At 28.2% G+C, this 21,826-nt stretch overlaps 1 protein-coding gene across 10 annotated transcripts in view; it reads left to right on the top strand.

Annotated features, from left to right (window-relative positions):
* Positions 1 to 21,826, top strand: part of Hr4 (Hormone receptor 4) — a 173,287-nt gene that overhangs the window by 44,836 nt on the left and 106,625 nt on the right. For 2 of the 10 annotated variants that reach the window (XM_024358467.2, XM_067051395.1), the window contains exon 1: positions 5,448 to 5,535. The exons of 4 other annotated variants lie outside the window; for them this stretch is intronic. Coding sequence is in view for 2 of the 6 variants with exons in the window: in XM_014431075.2 (XP_014286561.1) it covers positions 5,497 to 5,539 (43 nt within the window). In the remaining 4 variants the exon portion in view is untranslated. Of the gene's footprint in view, positions 1 to 2,877; positions 2,897 to 5,435; positions 5,540 to 21,826 lie in introns of those variants that run through there. 4 more of the 10 variants (XM_067051394.1, XM_014431075.2, XM_014431072.3 and 1 more) reach the window with 4 other exon arrangements.

Raw genomic sequence — 21,826 nt, 5'->3', positions numbered from 1 at the left:
TATAAACACACACATTGGTGTTTGTTACTTTGTTTATTTTTTAAGGTTTTACAAGTATTTTGGATTTGTGGCAAGTGTTTTTTTTTCGCAGTACTGGTAATGGAAATAGATAGTTTTCTTAGTCATAGGCGTTACCGATGGATACAGTAATTAAATAAATCATTAATATGTTAATTACTTCTATTGACTATTGAATATGGAATACATTGACGGACATGATCGATCAGTGTTATTTTCACCTCTTCATTTGCCTAATTATGACAATTATAAACTGGCAGAGACGAGATAATAAGAAAGATGTAATGATATAAGGAAAGGGGATTAAGATAGGATCTCGTACTATAATTACAGTAAGATATCGTAGCGGCAGCTGGCAGCTCGCACCAAACGCCACTAAATACAGGAGTGGAGGTGACGTCATAGTAATGACGTCACTTCTAATTTTAAAGCTAGCCGTGGCACATTCTCCTGTGGCCGGCTCGCACGGTGCAAAAATCTGATGGAATGTGGCCTTCCTTGTGCTTCGACTTTTGGTTTTATTATCTTTTGTAGTTTAGCTCGTTAGGTCTCTCTGGACTTCTCCGTTGAGCAATATTGCTAGGTTAATTAACAACTGTAACAACCTACTTAAGTAACAATACCTCATAAAATATATTTTTATTTGAATAATAAGATTATAACTCGGATATAGCTGTAGTATTTTTTCTGCAGGAAGACTTTAGAATGAAACTTACAATACTAAAATCATGGACTTGTGAGTAGACAGCTATTCCGAAACATTGTTTTTAATTATAAAGACAAGCATTATCATATAAAAATGTTTAATAATAAATCACTTTGATAAACAAATATTTAAATTAGAAAAAATATTTATTAATTTCTATAAGTATCCACAGACCTTGGCAATGAACAGGTAATGTGATAAGCTACTTTTTATTCCCAAACTTTCGCCTAGACACACTTCCTGGGCTAAAAATATTTTGCAGCACTCCACGAGCTAAAATAAAAAAAATGTGGGGTCTATTATCTTTAGAACGGTTGAATATGTAGGAAAAGAAGAAGAAACATTGAAAAGTAAATGCTGAAATCCACTGTATATTTGTTATTTTTTTTTTTTTCCTTTTATTTCTGTAATAGTTTCAAAAATTCACTTGCGGCCCGCCACAGTGCCATGGCACCTACTTTGGGAACCACTGAGTTTGATAATAGATCCTAGATTTTATCTCAGATAATAAGGTAAATCTTATAGCTCGTATATCTACGGTACAAAACCCATTTATAGGTTACTGTAATACCGATTGCAAGTAATGTATAACTCCTACCTTGTGTCCATTACGAAGTTATATCTCTAGAAAATTTTGGATTAAAGCTTTCATAATTTTGACGATGACTTATACAAATAGTGGAAGGCATTTGTAAATAATAGATTAAATACTAAATAAATAAATATTATGTTGAAAGAGAAGGAAGTGAGGAAGGGTTGCTAATATCGTCATTAAAACGATATTTCCCTTTTCCTAAATTCCTACGAAATACTTAATCGGTTGTTGCATACCATATTCAACTATGCAAACTGGAGTGTCTACATAAATGAAGTTGGGACGAAACTTTGATCGGTCATTTCCTGAGCTTGAAATAATCTTTGGTTTAGCCTAACCATACCTAATCTGGGTCTTAGTACACCACAATATCTTCTTTAATAAAATAATAAAACCTAAATAATATTTTAGAACTCTGCATGTAAACTTTTGTTGCAGTTTATTTGGAAACGAGTTTTTAAAATGAAATTTATGAAAGTTACTCCAATTCGATATATAAAATATAATATTATATTTTTTATTTACCCCAAAGTATTTTTTTTAATCATCAGAAATATTATCGAATTTATATTTATATTGTCTTGAATGAAAATTCAAAGTTTAATAAAGGTTAGTGAAACCTTTGGTTAATGACCTTTACCAGTAAGCGACACCTCTCTCTATAAATAAATAAGTATATATAAAGGACAATTTAGAATGTTCCTTGTAGCGTTGGATACTTGAAAATAATCCATTTGAGGACTTCTTTTTGCCGGAGGAGGGGATAAAGTAATGAGTCTGGAAATAATTTTTAAATCTTTAACCAAAGAATAAGAGTTTTTAAAAATTTATTTATTGAAATTTACAACTGTACAAAAAAAAAAATACAATAAGTAAATATGTGGAATGTTTCAAACACTTGAAAATCTTGGGGAGGAACCACCCATTGGTGGTACTTCAAACACTAATTAAAACTTGAAGGTCCCGTGGCCATCTTCTTTTAGAATGAGTGTTAAATTTTTTTTTTTAATTATGAAATTTTGTAACTAAACAAAAAAAATATGTTGTGATTCTACTCCTCTCAAAAGTTGAGATTTAACGTTTTACTTCTTAAATGGCGGTGAATAATAGATTTTAATAAATAACATTTGTCATGTAAAGTAATATTTATTCTTCTTCTGTAATTATAAGATAAACTCGTATATTTAATCTCATTTTGTTTTCCCTTATTCCCCTACAACATATCAATATGAAATACTCTTCTTTTTATAAATATGAAACAAATAATCATCGTATTAACTTTTACGATTGCTCAATTGATCGGTTTTAAAATATAATGTTGAAATACAACTTTTCTGCAAAAAAAAAAACACTAGATGTTGTTTCACAATTTAATTAAATATTAGGCTGGTTTAATGTTTGGCAAAGGGCGTGAGGTTTAAGATTCCGTATATAAATTTACTTTTTACACAAACTAATTTCGAAAAATAGATTGTGTTGCGTGATTGAATTTTAAAAATTAATTATTATTTATGATTATTAGTCATTCATATTTTTTTATTATAGGTAAGTTGGAGTGGCTTTCAATGATAGTAAATGTAAGTAGAAAGATAGAATTTTTTTTTGTATTGTAAGATTTTGTTTTTGTTTATGTTATATCTTTTTTTTTTAAGTTTTAGTTTTACTACAACATTGTCATTTTAATTATTAACAACACTGCCCTTCGTGTCCTTGTATTTAAAATATTTTGTATTTTCTAATTTAAAGGTATAGGAGATGAAAAATTTCGAATAGACATTCTATACAAATTTTAAAAAGTGAATATTAAAAGAAAATTAATAAATATAGATGTAAAAAAAATAAATATATAAAAGGAAAAACACAAGATCTAACCATAAAAATGAAAGAGAAAATACCTGAATATGGACGGGAGATCCAAAACGTCGAGGTGCAGAATATGTCATTAATGTAAAATTATTTTAAAATGTGAATAATGGCATCTTACTAATTCCGAAAAAAAATAGAAAACATTCTTGCTTTTCATAGTTTGTTTTAATAGAGAAAACAATAACTTTTTATTAGTGTTCAATGTACAATCCATATTTTTATATTGCATATTTTATCATCATACACGCTGTATAATTAAATAATAACATTTAAAAAAATACAAGTAAAGCATTTCCGAGTTATTATAAAATAGTAAACTAAAACTTAGTGGGGTACAATAACCTCGGATAACTACTAATTCCTTCCCAAATGGAGAAGTATCTTCGGAATGATAATATTAGGAGAAGCTCCATATTAAAAGTAGCTCTTATATCATCTTCTTCCATCATAACAAATAATTGGAAGAATTGAATGTCCCGATCATATAACTATCATATTCACAAGTAAAAAAATAACTACTAGACTCATCGATCGAATAAGTGTGATTCAGAGTTATTCCTTCAATTCTTGTTTATTCATTGGTTTCTCTAATCGCCTTTTCTTCATGACAATATCATCAATATAATTTCACATATATATTTTATTTTATTAACAATTTTATTGTTTTTTTTTTACACATTTATATTTTTAAACTTTCTTTTTAATATTCATATTAGAAAATTTTTATATAATGTCTATTCGAAATTTTTCCATCTTTTATACTTTTAAATTATAAAGTACAAAAAAGATAATAAATTAGTCAAATCTATAATTTTAAAAGAGTTCAAGTCAAACATGTGTAAAAAAGCAAATAAAAAGTGATCATTAGACAAATAGTTTAAATATATGGATATAAAAACAGATTATTAAAAAAGAAGAACATAAGATTTAAATATAACGATAAAACAGAAAATACCTAAAGATGGACTGTAGGTCCGAAACGTCGAGATGAAGAATATATTATTAATGAAAAATTAATAAAAAGTAAAAAAATTGTAGTTTAAAGACTGCTTACTAGACCAGAAGAAAAACAATAAAAACGTCATATTTTTCTAAGTAATGTAAGAAAATGATTCTGTAGACATTTCTTTGTTTTTCATCTCTACTTTTTTTTTTTTTTAATTTAAGTTGTAGGGGTCCACATATCCATATTACACTCACCAAAAGTCTACAATCCAACTTTTGTACCATTGTTTTATAAAATGACCTTCAATATTAGTTTAGAAATCCTCCCAGACTATAATTTAATAGGAGATTTATGTTAATTTTAAAATAATGTTCCAGATTGTCACGTTCTTCTAAAGTACTTATTATCGAATTGCTGTTTATTAAAGAAAATATAGGTTTTATAAAGAAGAATATTATTATTAAATTGTTTTTTTGTTTTTTTCGCAGTTTTTATTTTTTTACCCTTATTGCTATCAGCCTCACAAAGAGTCTATAACCTAACTTTTATTCATTCTACTAAATAAAAAATTATGATTCTTTCTACCTACAAAACTGAAAAATGGCTTTCAATATATTTACACAGTTTTGGAAACCCCTCGGACCATTATTTATATTTAAAATTAATAGGAGAGCTATATTAAGTCAAAAGTGATGCTCCTTATTAACACCTTGTCCTCTATATACATTCATTACTTACTATCCAGTTTTTTTTTCATTGAAGAAAATATAAGTTTCATAAAAAATAACATCGTTAGGTAGATTTATACTTTTTTGCAAATTTGTTTAAGATATTTTTTTTTTACCATCTGCCAAAGTCTAAAACATAACTTTGATTTATGTTACTTAATAAAGAATTTATACATAAACATAAAAAAACAAATAGCCCTCAACATATTTGTACAGTTAATTAGGGAATCCACCTCCTACAATAATTTTTATTGAAAACCAATTGGCGAGCAACAAACATATGATGAGATCCCATATTAAATGCTTGTTATTAATCAGTATTCATTTTGAATACATTGGATACATTATAGTTGTGTGTTCGGATCTTGTTTATGGAAATCCGCTGAAGATATCTGCGGATATTTTGTTTTGGTCCTCCGAGGCCGTAGCCTTGCAGATGCAGAGTACTCCCTTTCGCGACTCCCAGCGACCGAGTGATCCGGCCGTCGACCGCGGGTTGGGTAACCGCTGCAGAAGGAAGTGCGGAGGACTAGGAGGGGAGCTAGGTGAAAGTGGCAGGGGGGGCCCAGTCTTTGGCCTACTTTGTCGTTAGTCGCCGCGCGGAGTGTGTGCTAGAGTGAGTGCCGTCGGGCAGAACATGCAAGCAAGGCTTTATCAAGACAACCAACCATCTAATGTAGGTAAAGGCATCTTTATAATATACTTATAGTATTTAATTATTATTAATATTAATAAAAAACGCGATTTGCGAATTTTTTTTTTGCAAACTTTTTTTGCAATTCGCCATTGAAACAAAAATGCGATTATTATGGAACACCGTGTTGCTGTAAATTTTGATTATGCAATTGCGAATATTGTATTTCAAAAATATGTATATCAGCAAGTAAACAAAAACAATAACATGTGAAAAGTAAAAAAATAAATAAATCTTTTTATTTTTTGTAAACATAATTAAAAAAATCTTACTAACTGCTTTTCCTTTCTCCTTGTTATTTATTTATTATATTTTTCTTCCATGTTATCGTCATCTTAGTCCATATTGTATAAATAGCTAATTATGATTATTGTTTATTTCTCCTAACATCTAAACTAAAATATTTTAATTTAAAAAAAAACATATACTCACAAAAGGGGGGGGAATTAAGATCTATGTTACATGCAAATTTTGTGAATATCAAAAATAATCTAAAAAATTTAGAATCACCTAAAAAAAATTATAGAAACTTTAAAAAAAAAAAAACAGTTCTTCATTGTTATTGGTCATAGTAAATTTTCTGTTGTAAAAGTATAACTTTTAATTTTAATAAGTTATAATTTTATACTAATGATAAATTTAAATGGAATGATTCTTGTATAAAGAAAATAAATAAAGATAATAACACCCTTCTAAAATCGAATATTGCCCGAATAGCTTCAGATTTTTTTCTATTTAAAATACTTGAATATAAAACAAAAAAAAAAAATAAACAAACAAATAATAAAGTATGCCTTATTATCCATTGATACTTCCAGCCATCAGTTTCCGGAAGAGCCCTGACTCGGCCGGTATCCGCAACAATCCTGCCAACCTAACTATTTTTAGATGGTGGCAGCATTGAGTCCTAGGAAATGCACCGAGCGCCTTTGCTCCCTGACCGAATTCCAACAGCGCCCCCTAACTTGCAATCTCTGTCCTAAAGTGACTCCAATTATTATTTTCATACTTATATTGTACCAAAATTATTGAATTGTGTGCATATTATTTATGAATGCGATGAATTAAAAAACTTGGTACATTATGAACATGTGTAAAATATTCCGTATAATACCTGAAAAATTATTTTTATCAATTAAAAATAGAAAAATTGATGTTTTATTATTAGTCAATTTTTTTAAACAATACTTAGGGTATTTCGATATAATATTTATAATTATTGTACATATAATTTATAGATCATTCCATGCATTGTGTATATATGTTCCTTGAACGTAATAGGACTAGTAGATAACAATGGTACTATAGTTATGGCAATGCGATTTCGATGACATAGACTACTTTCGGTCTAGCTTGTGTTTTATAATAAGACATGCAACCGTATTTTAAAGTATTCAGAATTTTGTTTCTATGAAACTCATGACTTAAATAAATATTTTTGATTTTTTATAGAAAATTAAGTATTTTTATTTGATGAAACTTTTTTTTTTCAAATAAATAATTTCTAGGTGTTTCTTTCTATTATTGACAGTTCTAACTAAATCTCTGAGTAACTTTTTTGTATGCTATCATCACATGGTCACATGATTGTGCTAGGTCCTACAACTATATTTGAGGTGTTTGCTATCTAAAGTCAGTATATCCACTCTTGAAAGATAGTTATTAAAACGTTATTATGGGAGCATGTGTTAATTTTTTTTATTGACAATTTTAAATTTAAAAAATAAAATTTATTGTATTTCAAATTAAACTGAATAAGTTTAGGTTTCAGAATTTTAATTTGCTCAAAAAAATCAATCTTTGCCTATGAGAAGTAGATATATAAACTTTTTATTGAAAACTCTTATTATTTATAGTTTATTATTAAAAAAAAACAATTGTGGTCAGTTTTTAAAGATGCTTTATCAAGAATAGTGATTTTAACGAATACAGTGTGAACTAAAATAATACTTTTTTCAGTAAATTCGAAATAGTTTTAAGTTCATGCTTAAAGTCATTTAAAAATCTTGCAAAAATCCTCTTTGAAAAATTAAAACGGAATATCCCCAAAAAAATTACCTTTTCTAGCATTTTCAAAACAATGTCATTTAAACCCCAATAATAATATCATTAGGCTTTTTTTCCCACTATATTACTATTACAACTAAAAATATTATTATTTAAAAATAAATAATGTTTGTTATTATTGTTAATAGATTACTAAAGATGATTATAGCTTTTCAAGTAACATTTAAAACGATGCAGTATCCATCTAAGAAACAGAAACTTCTCTGGTCAATCATTACAAATATATACTTTTATTGATAATGGGTTTATGATATATTTAATTTGTATACCACAATTTCAATTATATTAATTACAAAATTGATGATATTGTATTTTCACTATATAATTATTTGTTAAATTAAGATATTTCATTTTATACTGTTTTTTTTTTCTTGTCATAATTGAAACAATATTTTACTGGCTACTTTAGCGCTTATTTTTTAAAATGATTTTCTGCATGGGTTTTAGTATTTGTAGATGAAAATTTTTTGTCAAATGATCTAAACTTTAAGATATAAAAATGCTAAATAATTATAAACAAAAAAAAAAATTCCCAGAAAATAAGAGTTGAACAGAAGGGGCCGGAAGAGTCCTGCTATTTTAACAACTTCCCGCCTGACCCAAACAGGATAAATCCAGTGTACCTTCCAAGTGTGGGAGAGATGAAATTGGAAATTGCTCTATCTTAATTTAGAGATATATTTACGAAATTGCTGTGATGACATTTTGAAATTCGAATTAAATAATTATTTTTGAACGTATTAATGATTACATCCTCAAATCTATATTGTAATATTAGGAATATTTGTAATGTAATTTTTTTATCAGTTTTAGATGTATTTTGGGGCTAATTATAAAAAAAAAATTTCAAAATAAATATCGCGTAGAAGTTATGTGCACAATCCTTAGTACAAAGGTAAACTGCATAAAATCATGATTAATGATAAACGAATTTTTAAATTCTCCTTGTTGATTAATTGCTTGATTTGTACCTATTAGATTGTTTTTCGCTATAGAATGATAAAACAAAAACAAAAAAAAAAATAAAATGTTATAATTTTATTTTGTAGACTATCAAAACAATTTATTTCAAAGGGTCAGATTTTAGGAAACATTCTAAACCAAGAATAAGGTGTCACTCTTGTCTGTTACAGTTTTTATAAAAAGAAAAAAAAAGTTTTTTTTTTTAATTATTAAATTTTTTTCTGTCGAAAATCGCCGGATCGTTTTGTTTTGTAGTCACTACTAAAACATATTCAATGAACGTTTTTGGAGAAATTAAAAAATATAAATATATTATTATTATGGTACTAACTTGAATGAAATGTTTAAAAAATATTATTCTTGGTAGTTTTCAAAAAGTATAAAAGTTAACTTGCATAAACTTAAAAAAAATATTTTTCAATAACATTTATATTTTTTTTTTCAAAACTCACCTGAAAGCATTTAATTGAATTTATAATTTTTTTTTTTAATTATTACTAAACCTAATTCGTTTAAATCTCCTCAGTAATTTTTTATAAAATAATATTGTCTCCAACTTGGATATAATTGTATTTAAAAAGATAATGCAAACAACATTTTACGTATTAGAAATATAATATTATAATTTTTAAAAACATTTAGGTATCTTTTACTTGATTTGTTTTTAAAAAATATTTATTAAAATAATTCATCATTCTCTGGAGTTAAATAATTAAGGTATCGTGGAAATTTTTCTTATCGTTATTGTATGAAGCAATTATGGTTGTTATATGAATAATTAATTAGTTTGGATATGGATCTCGATTAACTAATCGTTTAAGTAGATTTAATTCGATACAAAAGGAGAAAGTAATGTTTTAACCCGTACGATTCCCTGGGGTTTCTTACATAAGTTTTACATAATTCATCCCAAAGCTCCAACTTTCTCTCGCCTGGCTTCCAAAATTTGCGACGAGCTCCTAGGATTCCCAACTAATCTTGCGACAACATGGTTACCTCTTGTTGTGGAACGATTAGGGCTATCGGAACGTTTTGTGTTTCCGTGTATGAGAGAGGTTTATTGACCTCTGAAGAGATACCGAGCTGTTTTAGAAGGCTATCGGTTAATGCTGAAAATAAATCGACTTTATCAGTTCCTCAATTCGTCTCACAACACTTAACCTTATATCTCGGTACATGCCGTTTAATGTTTTTTTCCCTTTAAAAATATGTCGGCTTAATCTTATAGATTAGTTTGTGTCATCTCAGAGAGTCGCGTAAATTTCTTTTAATTTTATGCGAGGTATTATTTTACAACTATTTGTGTTTACTTTAATTTGAAATTAGTTCTTGTTTGAAAATGTACGTTAGTACTGTTTGGTATGGATGCATCAAATACTTGGTAATGCGTATTTTTCTTTTTATTTAATTAATTATTTTATACGGTACACATATACATATAGATAAGTGAATATAATTATATATAAGTAATTTGTTGCTTAATAATGCTGTTTATCTGGTTCCCAAAAATATGACATTATTTTCCTCCAATTTCCAATGACATTTTTGAAAAAGATTTAATAATAAAAAGTACTACGTTTTATAGAGCACATTAAAAGCTAAAGTAAACCATATATCTGTAACCCCAGTGAATATGTGGTTAAGTCAAAATTCCTTACTTTTCAGGGGACAACTTTTAAAGTTAAAGTTAAACATTTATGTAAAATCAGGTGTTTGTGGTAAATCATCGAAATTAACGTCAATACTACCAAAACGTTGGTAACTTGTTACTTGTTTTACACCAATTTGATATGTCTTATCACTAATTAGATAATAGAGTTAACTAATTGTTCACCGACCGTTGAAAAAAACACATCGCAATAACTCTGTTTTAAAACGTTGACTGACTTAGACACTTATGCACAATGAAGATGTTGCCTCTGTGATTCTCTTAGACAACGTAACTCATTTTGACCAAAATTCGACTTAACCACATATTCACTGGGGTGACAGATATATAAACAATCATTTAAAACACAATTAAGAAATATTGTATCAAAAGTTAATTTATCTACTTCCAAAAAGAAATTTTTCAAATTTAAAATTTTACATCTAAAACTTATTTAGTTAATTTCAAAATTAAAATTTCTCCCTGTCAAATTAATATTACAATTAATTAACATTTTCAATAAAATCTGAACATATTTATCTACATCACATGGTTCTGTTATTATTTTAAATAATATTTTTTCAAAACTATTTAAATTGATTTTTGATTATATACTCCTAAATTTCGTTTTGGTATAAATGAAAGTATATAACTTGTATTTTTCTTTTTTGATAGATTTTATTTTCCCACTTCCTAGCCATATATGTGTGTATTGATACTAAACGACTCTCATAAAATTTAAACGGTTTATTTTCATTCATGTTTCTTTTAACGATTGAATTATAAGCATAAATAGTACGAGATAAATTAAAAACCATTGATTGATTTAAACCTCAATTTAATGTTTATGTTAACATGGAGTGTTATTAGTGTAACTTGGAAATATTTATTTTTGTTCCTTAATTTATTCTCTTTGGTAGCTATTACTAGGATAACAATAAACTAACAAAACAATAAAAAAAATATTTAAGGTTTGTTGCATTGAAAATTAAAAAGCCATTTTTGTACCACAATAGATATTAATTATCGACAACTCGAAACAACTGAGAAAATGAAAAATTCTTCTTCTTGTTTGAATTTGTGGGGAGTGAGGGGGGGGGGGGTAACTAGGAATGGTTATCATCCCTCTTGTAACTAAAAAAATATTTGGTTAGTTATTAATTATTGAACTAAATATTTTTTTATGATATTAATAATTTTATAAAAGTCAGATTCATATCTGAGTAAATAATTTGATGGCTGAAAAACTCTTGTTCTTTTCTTTATTTCGGGATTTATAATTTAAGTCGTCATGCTGGATGGATTCTTCTCATATTGAGCCGAATTCTTTAATATTTTGGCGAAGCATTCGTTAATAATAAACTTGTTTGAGTGAAGTTTTAAAATTTATATTTGTAAAAGGAATGAAAAAAAAATTGAATATAAAAAAATTAATTTATTCATACATTACTTTAGTAATTATTTATCCCGAAAAAATGTGAAGAAACCTCTGATAGCGCGAAGGAGTTCAATGACTTTAATTTGTTTTGTTAAGTATGATAAGATTTTGTTTTTAAATATCTACCCATATTATTATATTATATTAATCAAATTTGGAACCTAATTGTTTGGAAGCCGCCCAGACAAGAGTCTATAGATCCATTACTAATATAGATGTTCGTGATGTAAAATTCTTTTATTATTAGCCCCTGCGTCAGAAAGCATAGCGAGCACACATGCTGATCAATGAGAGGCGAGGGTGTGCAGTGCCAACTGACGCTTCCTATCTGGGAATGATATAGTTAGAACTGTCGGCGACGAGAGATCCATCATCAGTTCGATGACCAAACAAGTCTTCTAGACCGGCGAGGGATGGGGAAAGTCATTCCCAGGACCGATCATCGATGACTCCGTGCGACGGGCTTATTGTGACACTGCAGGTGGGGATGTTAGAGGAAGGGGTTGTAAAGTTGTAAATTAATTGGAACGTTTACTTACTCGTTTAAACTTTTTTTGTTTTTAATAATTTATTTATTGATATTTACAACTTTATATATACAACAAGTAAATTTACTGTAGGTGACATAGTGACATGATAAAAACATGTGGAGAATCTACCCACTGATAGAACTCCAATAACATTTCTAGAGGAGAAGATCTCGAGGCCATCTTCTTTTCAGACGCCTAGGAGGATTAGGTAATGAAGGAGAAGCCAGGTTAGAAACAAGTGAATTTGGGTGGTTGAGAAGTTTATTATGGAAGGAACGGTATCTGGTTCTGGCCAAATCGGCAACATATGGAATATTGAGGTCCTGATGGATGACTTGATTTGTGACATAGTAAGGACCATTAAGGATTTTACGAAGGATTTTGGACTGTAAGGATTGGATTCTGGAGGAATTTGATGGTTTAGTGGAGCCCCAAAGCTCAACTCCGTATGTCCAGATAGGCCTTATAATAGTCATGTAGATCAGTCTTTTGTAATGGATTGGCAATTTAGACCGTTTGTCTAGTAAATGTTGCAATAGTCGGAATCTACGAGCAGTTTCTTGTCTTTTTAGTCTTGTATGAGGATTCCATGTCAGTCGTTTGTCGAGATGTAGTCCTTCGTTTAATTAAACTTAAGCTCTAATAAGAACTCGAGACCAATTTTAGATAGGTGTTATATATGAATAAATTTAATGTAATTCTATATAATGTATCGTGTATTAGGTTGTTGACATCCGCATCTAGATCCCAATCTGAAAAAGTTCTGATAAGTAAACCTGATACAAATAAAGTTATATGGGTGGTGATCTATGCCACATACTTTCTTAATTAAATTATTTATTAAAAATGAATTAATTTTTAAAAAATTATTTTTTTTCCTACCTCCTAAATTTTTATTTACACTCAATACAAGACTTCTCTGAAACCTGAATATATATATACATACAACATGGTCCTTCCTTTGATACATCGCATTATAAGGGAGTGTGCTAGGTCCCCGAAAGCGGGGGGTACAATATTGGCCCAGGAGCCGAGGGTCGGGGGATACAAGAACGGGAAGGGACTGCTCCTCTTGGCAGTTAATTAATATGGCGTCTCCTTCCATCTTCTTTTCAGAAGTCTCGCTGGATTATCTGGTGTTGATTGATGCGAATTGTTTGAAATTTATCTTAGGAGGGAAATTATATACGTAGTTCTCTTAACCTGTATATCAAGTCAAATAAATAATTTTTCTGTCTTTAACCCATGTATGAAATATACAGTAAGAGAAAGTTTAAATAAGTAATTACTGAATGCAGGTATATGCCAGGAATGCTATTTATCGTTTATAAGTATAACATTATATCATTTCACAAATGTTTATAATTTTCTCTATAACAGCTCTAAAGGTTTTAATTTATATCAACTACGTCTTATCCTTATTAAATCAGATAAATGCTCAATCCTCAAAATGTCTTTCTCTAAAGTCTCTTTAGTTTTGTTTATTTCAAATAATTAATCGTCTCGCATTGTCAGTTACAAAATACGAATACATCTAAACTATGTAAGAATTTGATAATTAACCAAAGGAGAAACCTTTTCTAACATTAAAACGAAATATTTGTATAATAATAGTTGAGATGTATAATACACCGAAAAACTAAACCTTGAATTGAGAAATGTTAATAAGCTAACATAAAAAAGTCTTAGAAAGTTATGGATGAGACTTTTGGAGAAACATGAACATATGCTTATTGTTTTAAATGAATATGCTGTAGGGACCATCTATAATTTTACTTTCACTTCCTGTCAAAGTAGAATGGAAAGTGAAAGTTTTGATGCTCGTACTGCACCAGATCTATATGAGCATAATAATCATATCAGTGTCAGTGGTTATTTAACGAAAAGGGTCATGTTCAGTAGAAAGTCCGAAACAGTATCAATCTACTTTATTTATCTCCATTTTTTTTTATTACAGATTGAAGAATATTGTAAATCAATGCATGGATCTAAAATGATATTGTACTGGTAAATGAAACTGTTATTTTTTTTTTTTTTTATGAAGTTATTATTCCTCCTGTTATGGATTTATATTGCATTAATAAAGGAAGAAAAATTAACACAAAAATTATTTATTCAAATGAAATATCTTAGCTTGAAACTGAAACGTGACGAAAATCAACTTTTAATTTCTTGTGATTTGTAAATAAAAGTGGAAACATCTTTTAATTTTTTTTTTGTAAACATATATTAAAATAATACATTCCGTCACACGCAAGGGTAGGTATTATGGATAATATCAGTAAAAAAAAAAAAAGAATAAAATAATTAAATATAAACTAAAATGAACAAAAATAAAATTATATTTACACATCATAAATAAACATAGCGGATAACAGAGTTAAATAATTGAAACTAAGAAAACAACTAAATGTAATACTAACTAGGAAAATTATCAAAAAATTTAAATATGAAAATTCTGCTACTATTTTTAAAATTTCAACTGTTTGTATATTTAATGATGTGCATTTTTTTTTTTTTGTCAAATTTTATCACAATAATAAATATTACCGAAATATTTTTGTATTCTCTATGAAAATTTGGATGAAAAATAGGATTCTATTAATAATTTATTCGTTACCAACTTCTGTAAAAAAAAAGTTTCTTTTGTCCCAGTTCATTAAGATACTGATTTTTTTTTATTTAATAAATGTAAATGAAAAAAAAAATCAAATTAATATTAAAAAATTTGAGATAGGTAAATTTTTTTAAAAATACCGAATGTAACATAAAATAATGAAATAAAATCCGGTGATTATTGGTACAAAAAAGATAAATACATAAATAAGAATAAAAATTCGGATTAATATTAGAAATTTCATGAAAGTAAAATCTTTAAAGAGAAAAAAACATATTGATAAGGAATTTAAAATCTAAAAAATGAAAATAAATATTTAATATTTTTAGTACAAAAATGTACTAGAATAAAAAGTGGTATTTACCAATGTGAAATCCCCATTTGGGGATAAACAAGAATTGTAGACACATTGAATTCTGTAATTTTTTTTTTTTTTTATGGTTATCAATTTTTTCTTACCAGTTTCTATCGTGACAGTGATCTTGTTAACGATTCTCGGATCTTATTGTGGACTCAATTGTCTTATTTTCTGAGTTCCGAACGTTATGAGCGTTCGTGGTCGTCAGGGCGAGAGGGATTCTGATGGCTCGCTCGTTGGAAAAGTGAAACAAGGAAGACTTTCTCAGGCTCGGTTACGCAAGAAAGATGGAAAACGGCAACCCCTTTCTCTTCCTGACTTCCCCTCACCTCTGCCTTCTCCATGGAAAAAAAAATCTGCTTCTTCCACCGCTGCCAGAATCCTCTTCACCAGTTCCCGAAGATCGGTATAGCTTTGATCCCCATCATATAAAGTTTCAAAATACGCCCCAAAAAAATTCGTCTTGTTAAGTACCAACTTTCTAGTTACTAAAATTTTAATCCTAACAAATGCATTACGTCAAAACGTTAATGAAAGTCATTTACATAAAAAAAAATCCAAATTAATAAATTTTTGTCCGTTTTATTACTAGCTAAACATTTTTGTTATCTTAATTTGGGCTTTAGGCTTAAATTAAAATTTTATAAATTGTTATATGCATTGAATATTTATTTGTGTTTTGTCAACATATTGTCATTTTCAAACCTTACATTACAATGTTATCCAGCCCATAACAATATTTTTAATTCTAAAATCAAAATTAATAAATTGTTGTCCATTTTATTACTAGCTAAATAGTTTCGTTATCTTAACCCAAACATGCGGTTATCACAAATTATGTTTAATTTTTTATTTAATTTTAAAAATATTCTCCTATAACTGATAGATTATGAGAAATCTTTTTACATTAATTACCAGATTGTTTTTATGTTTAATTATTATAATATAAGGTCTTTTTTCGAAATGACATATTGCCAAATTTCAGGGAGCTAAAATGTTCAGCAAATAACTAAATGCACTAAGAATCCACAAGTTTTTATAGTCGGAATAGTTTTTATTAGGTACAGTATAGTTAGAGGTAGAGTAATTTAATTTGTGTTATTTTTTTAAAATATGAACGCCGAGCTGCCAACATTTGCTATGTAACTTTCCAATTCTATATCATCCTATATGAACCTTGAATACACCAAACAAAATTTAATGGTACTTTATTCCTAATCATGTTATAAAAAACTATAAAAAGCATTTTAAAAAATTAGAAGCAATTCTTATATCAAAAAATAGTTTTTTGTTGATCCTATAAAGTTATTTTATTTTTAGATAGGATAAATCAGCAGTTTACTTGCAGTTTCATTCAGTTACACAAAATTACCACGTGACTTGAAATCCTTATATATTTTCAGGTTTTCGAATTTTGCATAACTGAATGAAACTGCAAGTGAATTAACAATACATCCTTTCTAAAAATAAATAACTTAACAGCACCAAGGAAAACTAATGATTCATAGAATAATGATTTTATTCCGCTTTTTGTGAAAAATTTAAATTACAATGTCGTCTTATAAAAAATGAGAAGTGCTGATATTAGATTTCCAGGATTCTTGTTTTAAATTTTATGTAATCTTTGTTTTAGTAATTTTTTTATTTAATCTTTTGTCTTGTCAAATTATTTCTTCACCAAACTAACCGATTAGTTTAGAATATTGTGTGTGAAGGCATATCAGACAAAACAAGCTTTTTCATTTTGTGAATTTTGCTCAGTTTGGGACTATCTGTAGGTCGACCCCCTTCCTTTCAGTAATTCCGGACTACAGTTACTTTCTACTTACTATAGAAAACTTCTAACTCAAAATAAAATCAAAACTTTTTTTGTTAGATGTGCCACTAATAAACCAAATTAGTGATTCTTGATGTTTAATTGATTTTTTTGAAAATGCTCAATTTTTAGTTTAAAACTGAAAATATTTAAATCTTGAAGGAAACGTATTTTCTTTCAATAACTGTTTAGAACAATTATTTAAGAGTGCATATCCGATTTAAAATAAGTTCAGCTTTTAGGAAAAAATATCAAAATTGTTGCGAAATTGATAAGTAAATTGATTTGACACAGACTAAATATGTTTTCTTTTTTTTTTCTTTTCTAGAATGTTTTATTTATTTTTTATTTCACTAACAATAAGTGTTCAGTTACTTTTATAAATATAAATTGCAAATGGAAGTGCGCTGTAGCTCAACCAATTTGAGGTTAAGGTTATTCTTAGCGGTTTTGGAAACTGACCTTACAGACCTTTGGAACAAAAAACATATATACTGATTCATGATTTTCATTAAACGTATATCATAGTTTAATATTGCTTAAGATTTGATTAATAGTGCCAAGTACAAAATTAAAACATTAGTAATTACTGCTCTTTGATTTATTATTTCTGTTGTAATTTGTCAAGTTGTCATTCACTTCTAAATGTCAAGTTCGACATTCACTTCGAAAATAGCTTTACTTTTGAAAAAAAACAAAACTTAAAAATGTTTTGAGGGTTTCTATTTTTTCGTTGATAACAAAATTTTATTATTTAAAATTATAAACCAAAAGACACTATAAACATTCTCATCTTCTGGGTGAGATGAAGATTAGAGATCTTTGTAAAATATTGAAAAATCTGATACTCTTCCAAAGAACTAATTTACGCTCCTTAGTTTATTTCAAATCACAACATAGTCAATGTGTTGAACATGATTGTACATGACAAAGATATTTATATTTCATTCCTTAACACTACTAAAACCCACAAGTGCATTTTTTTTTTTTTAATCAAAACCAATAGTTAAGTGATCTCTTGACTTAATAATATTGCAAAACTGGAAAATCAAGATTAGTTATCAGGAAATCCAGACTTTGCTTGTTGCAAATATATTTAATAGGTTTAAAAATAATTTTAGGAAGATGATCCGTACGATGATTAAAAAGAGCTACATAAAATAGTAGAAAAAATGTACTAGTCACGAACGTTTCGTTCCATTTTGAAGGACCCCATCAGGGTTGAATTTAGATAGATAGGGAATTTAATATTTTACCAATTTTTTTTGTTGTAATTAAAAAACAAAATTGAATGTGACATTTAAAAGTAGAAGGAGGAAGCGCGCGTCCCCGAATGGAATCGCACTCGATCGACCAAGGACCAGTTTAAGCCTATTAGAAAGGTAGCAGACCCTTCACTTTGAGGAAACACATCCGGTAGCGGGTGACTTGGGTACGGCCTCCGATTCCGCACGACAGGACTCACATACCAATCACAACTTTCTCTCCTTAGGGTCTCCATGTCTACTGTAATGCTATACCATAATTATACCTTGAGGTATTCCAACCCTATTAGGAAGGATTAGCCTTTGTACTCAATGGCTATATTTAACCTAAACCAATCCTGTCATTATACCCTAGGCCCCTTAACGGTTTAGGTTAGCTTACACATTTTCAAATATAACATAGCTTCTGAAACACGTGGCACAATGCCCTTGTGTACTTATATTTTAAGATCCTAATTTTGTGGTATGTGTTCATAACCATTTTGCTACCGACCAGTATCATTAAATAATTTCTTGTTTTTCTTTCTCCAAATCTTTATGTCCTAAGAAAGAGGAGAACTTTCCTTTGAAATTTCTTGATTAGAATTAATTTAGAACAAACTATTGCATTAAAATGTCTTTAATACACGAAAGGAGGATAAATTATTTTTGCTAGTTTATAGAGCCTTTATATATTGTATTGTATGAACAATATATAACAATACATTTTACTAGAAAAAACAAATCCAAAAGCCTGGTTTAGTAATGCCAATTACTTAATTTTAGGATTGAATCTAGTAGGATTTTTATTTATATATATTTACGTAAAAACTTTAATCATATATATTATATATGAGGACGTGAATTGCTGAACTCTCCGAATCCAGTGGCATTATTCAGAAAGAAGTAATGCCTGACTTCAAGTTTTTATTTGTAATTTTTTCTTCTTATTAACTTAACGAAAGGTAGCTATCCCACTCAGTGAGTTACTGTCTCCCTCACCAAGGTTTGAATCACCCGTAGTTTTGCATTACATAGCAACCCATGTAATGGATGGGTGTAGTGCGTTTTGCAACTATTAATTTTTAAGCTCAAATAAGGATTTCAGATTATTATTTATGCCATTATCTTAACCGTGAATCAACCATGTGGGTTCGGGAGCTTTCTTGTGGTATCCTTCCTGTAAAAGTTTGTATCTTTAATTGGCAAAAAAAAAAAAAACCCTGGTGGTTGAGTGTGATAAGGAGTTATTTATTCTTTTGGTTCTCACTTCATATATAAATAAACTCAGATTCTTAGCTTTTGAATGTCTTTGAGTAAAAAAATATGTCAATTTACACAAATTCAGTATCTTCATTCTGGCAATAAACACATATGAGTTATAACAGCATAATAAATCCATATTTAAAAAAAATCAATTAGGATTTTTACAGTTCATAGTAAATATTATATTTAAAGCTGATGTATATTATAAATAATTGATAAACATAGAACTTTCCCATCACGGATTATTATTTATTACCATATTTTATGTTAAACACTTATTTATTAACTATTTAAGAATTCCAAGTGGTTAAAATTTATAATAAGCTATATAAATTATTAGAACATCTTGTGGGTAGTACTCTCTTTAAAAAGTATTATGATCCTTCCTGTTGATTATAGGAGAACTTAAGGGATAGATATTGTAATTGCTACGAGATTGAAGGGATTATTATACACATTTTTGAATTATGTAATATTAATATAATTTTTATTTTATGCTATAAAATATAAAAATCAAATATAAACATTACTGGGTTCAGCTAGTGAATGAGGGAATAGCCAGTAGTTGAAAGTAGGAACTTTTACGAGATAACTACCGCAGTCACGTATTAGACGCCAGAGCAGTCATTAAGACAATTCATGGGGAAACCTACGGCATCAAACGCACATGTTAATTCTAGTCTCACTAACGTGTCATTATTTTACTTATTTTGGTCTAATCTTTTCGAGGGTTATGGAGCATTTCATTAAACTCGAACCAATCTTTCGTAATATGTTTATAATTTGTGTATATATACGTCTATGTGCGAATCAATGTGTCCTGTACAAAAAAGTGGGCAGGTAATTCAAGTAATGATTCTTGGAACGTTAATTGAGTAACTCTCAGTTAAATTAACTAGCTGAGTAGATAAAGTGATATTTTAAAAAAAAACTGTTCGAAAAGCAATATCTAAGTTAGTAATGAAACATTGTCTTTTTGACTATTTTACCATCCATAAATTTATTAATTCTTTGTTATAATGTTAATTAGTTTGAAAGATATTAACTAAAGATTATAAATTATAAATAAACTCAAACGCTTATAAATGTGTAATATACCATTATTTAAGTATAGTGGGAGCGATAAAGAAGTTGTTGTTGTTGTTGATTTTTTGCTTAAAGGCGTAAAACCCTCTGGTCATCAACGCCTATGGGATGATAAAAGTAAAAAAAAAAAAAAAATAGAATAAAATAAAATAATTAAATAAATAAATAATACAAAAATAAAAAAAATATATAGAAATAATTAAAAAAAAATAAAATAAAAAAAAATAAATAAAAACAAGAAGTTAATTTTACGTTATTTCTGTGTATGCAACTTTGAGTATACACAGAAAAAGTATATAAGAAAACAAAACTTTGGAAACAAAGATTCTGGTACAGTAAATCAACAACATCCACTTACCACACTGAGTAGAAATTAATTTCAGTTATAGATATGTTAACGTGGAATCCGATCATTGTCATAAAAACCATGAAAACAGGACAACATATGTTTAATAATTCAGTTTATTTGTACAATTTCCGTCACTATTCTTTAAACTGTTTATTTTCGTTAAAATCTCGGATTCGAATTTTTTCGCGACAGCAACTTACATTTTATACTTAGTAAGTAAATGTAATCACAGAATTTACAATGTCAATTGTTTATTATTTTATGAGTTTATGTATCTAATATTTTCCTGTCCAATTTTATTACTGTGTAGATAATAATAATTGCTTATATATAAATACTTATGACTGACCGTAACTGAATATTAAGGAGATAGTGGGGATGCAGCCAAAAAGGAATAAAAATATTGTTGTTAAATATTTTTTGTTCCTTTTTAACGGCACCCCTGGCCATGTCTTTGATAAATAAAAATAATATGCCTGAACATTTAGAACGAATTTATTACCAGAAAGGTCAGCATTTCAAACCCTTTGTTTGACTATTAGAATCAATATATAGCCAGAATTTGAAGGTTATAGGTTAAGGTTCCATAAACCTGAGTCCGTATAAAGTAGGTTACTGACTCTTCTATTTTTACCAATGAATGTATATTTTAGTTCTACCCAATCGAAATTAAATGGCATATGTTTACTTAGCGGAAATACCAAGGCGATGTATTGACGTGTATACGTCACACCCTGGTCCGGCAGCTGGGCGTCTGCATCTGCTCTTTACAGCTCTGTTTAATAATCGTTAACAGATTTCATTTACCTTTTTTATATTTCTAAGTAAATAAGAATTTTCAATTTATTTATTTTTTATGATTTCACATTAATCAAAACAGATTTACCTGGA

This window comes from Halyomorpha halys, unplaced genomic scaffold (genome assembly GCF_000696795.3).
Source record: "Halyomorpha halys isolate HHAL.00 unplaced genomic scaffold, Hhal_1.1 Scaffold943.1, whole genome shotgun sequence".
NCBI classification, from domain to species: domain Eukaryota; kingdom Metazoa; phylum Arthropoda; class Insecta; order Hemiptera; family Pentatomidae; genus Halyomorpha; species Halyomorpha halys.
This window is presented reverse-complemented; position numbering and strand designations above follow the sequence as displayed.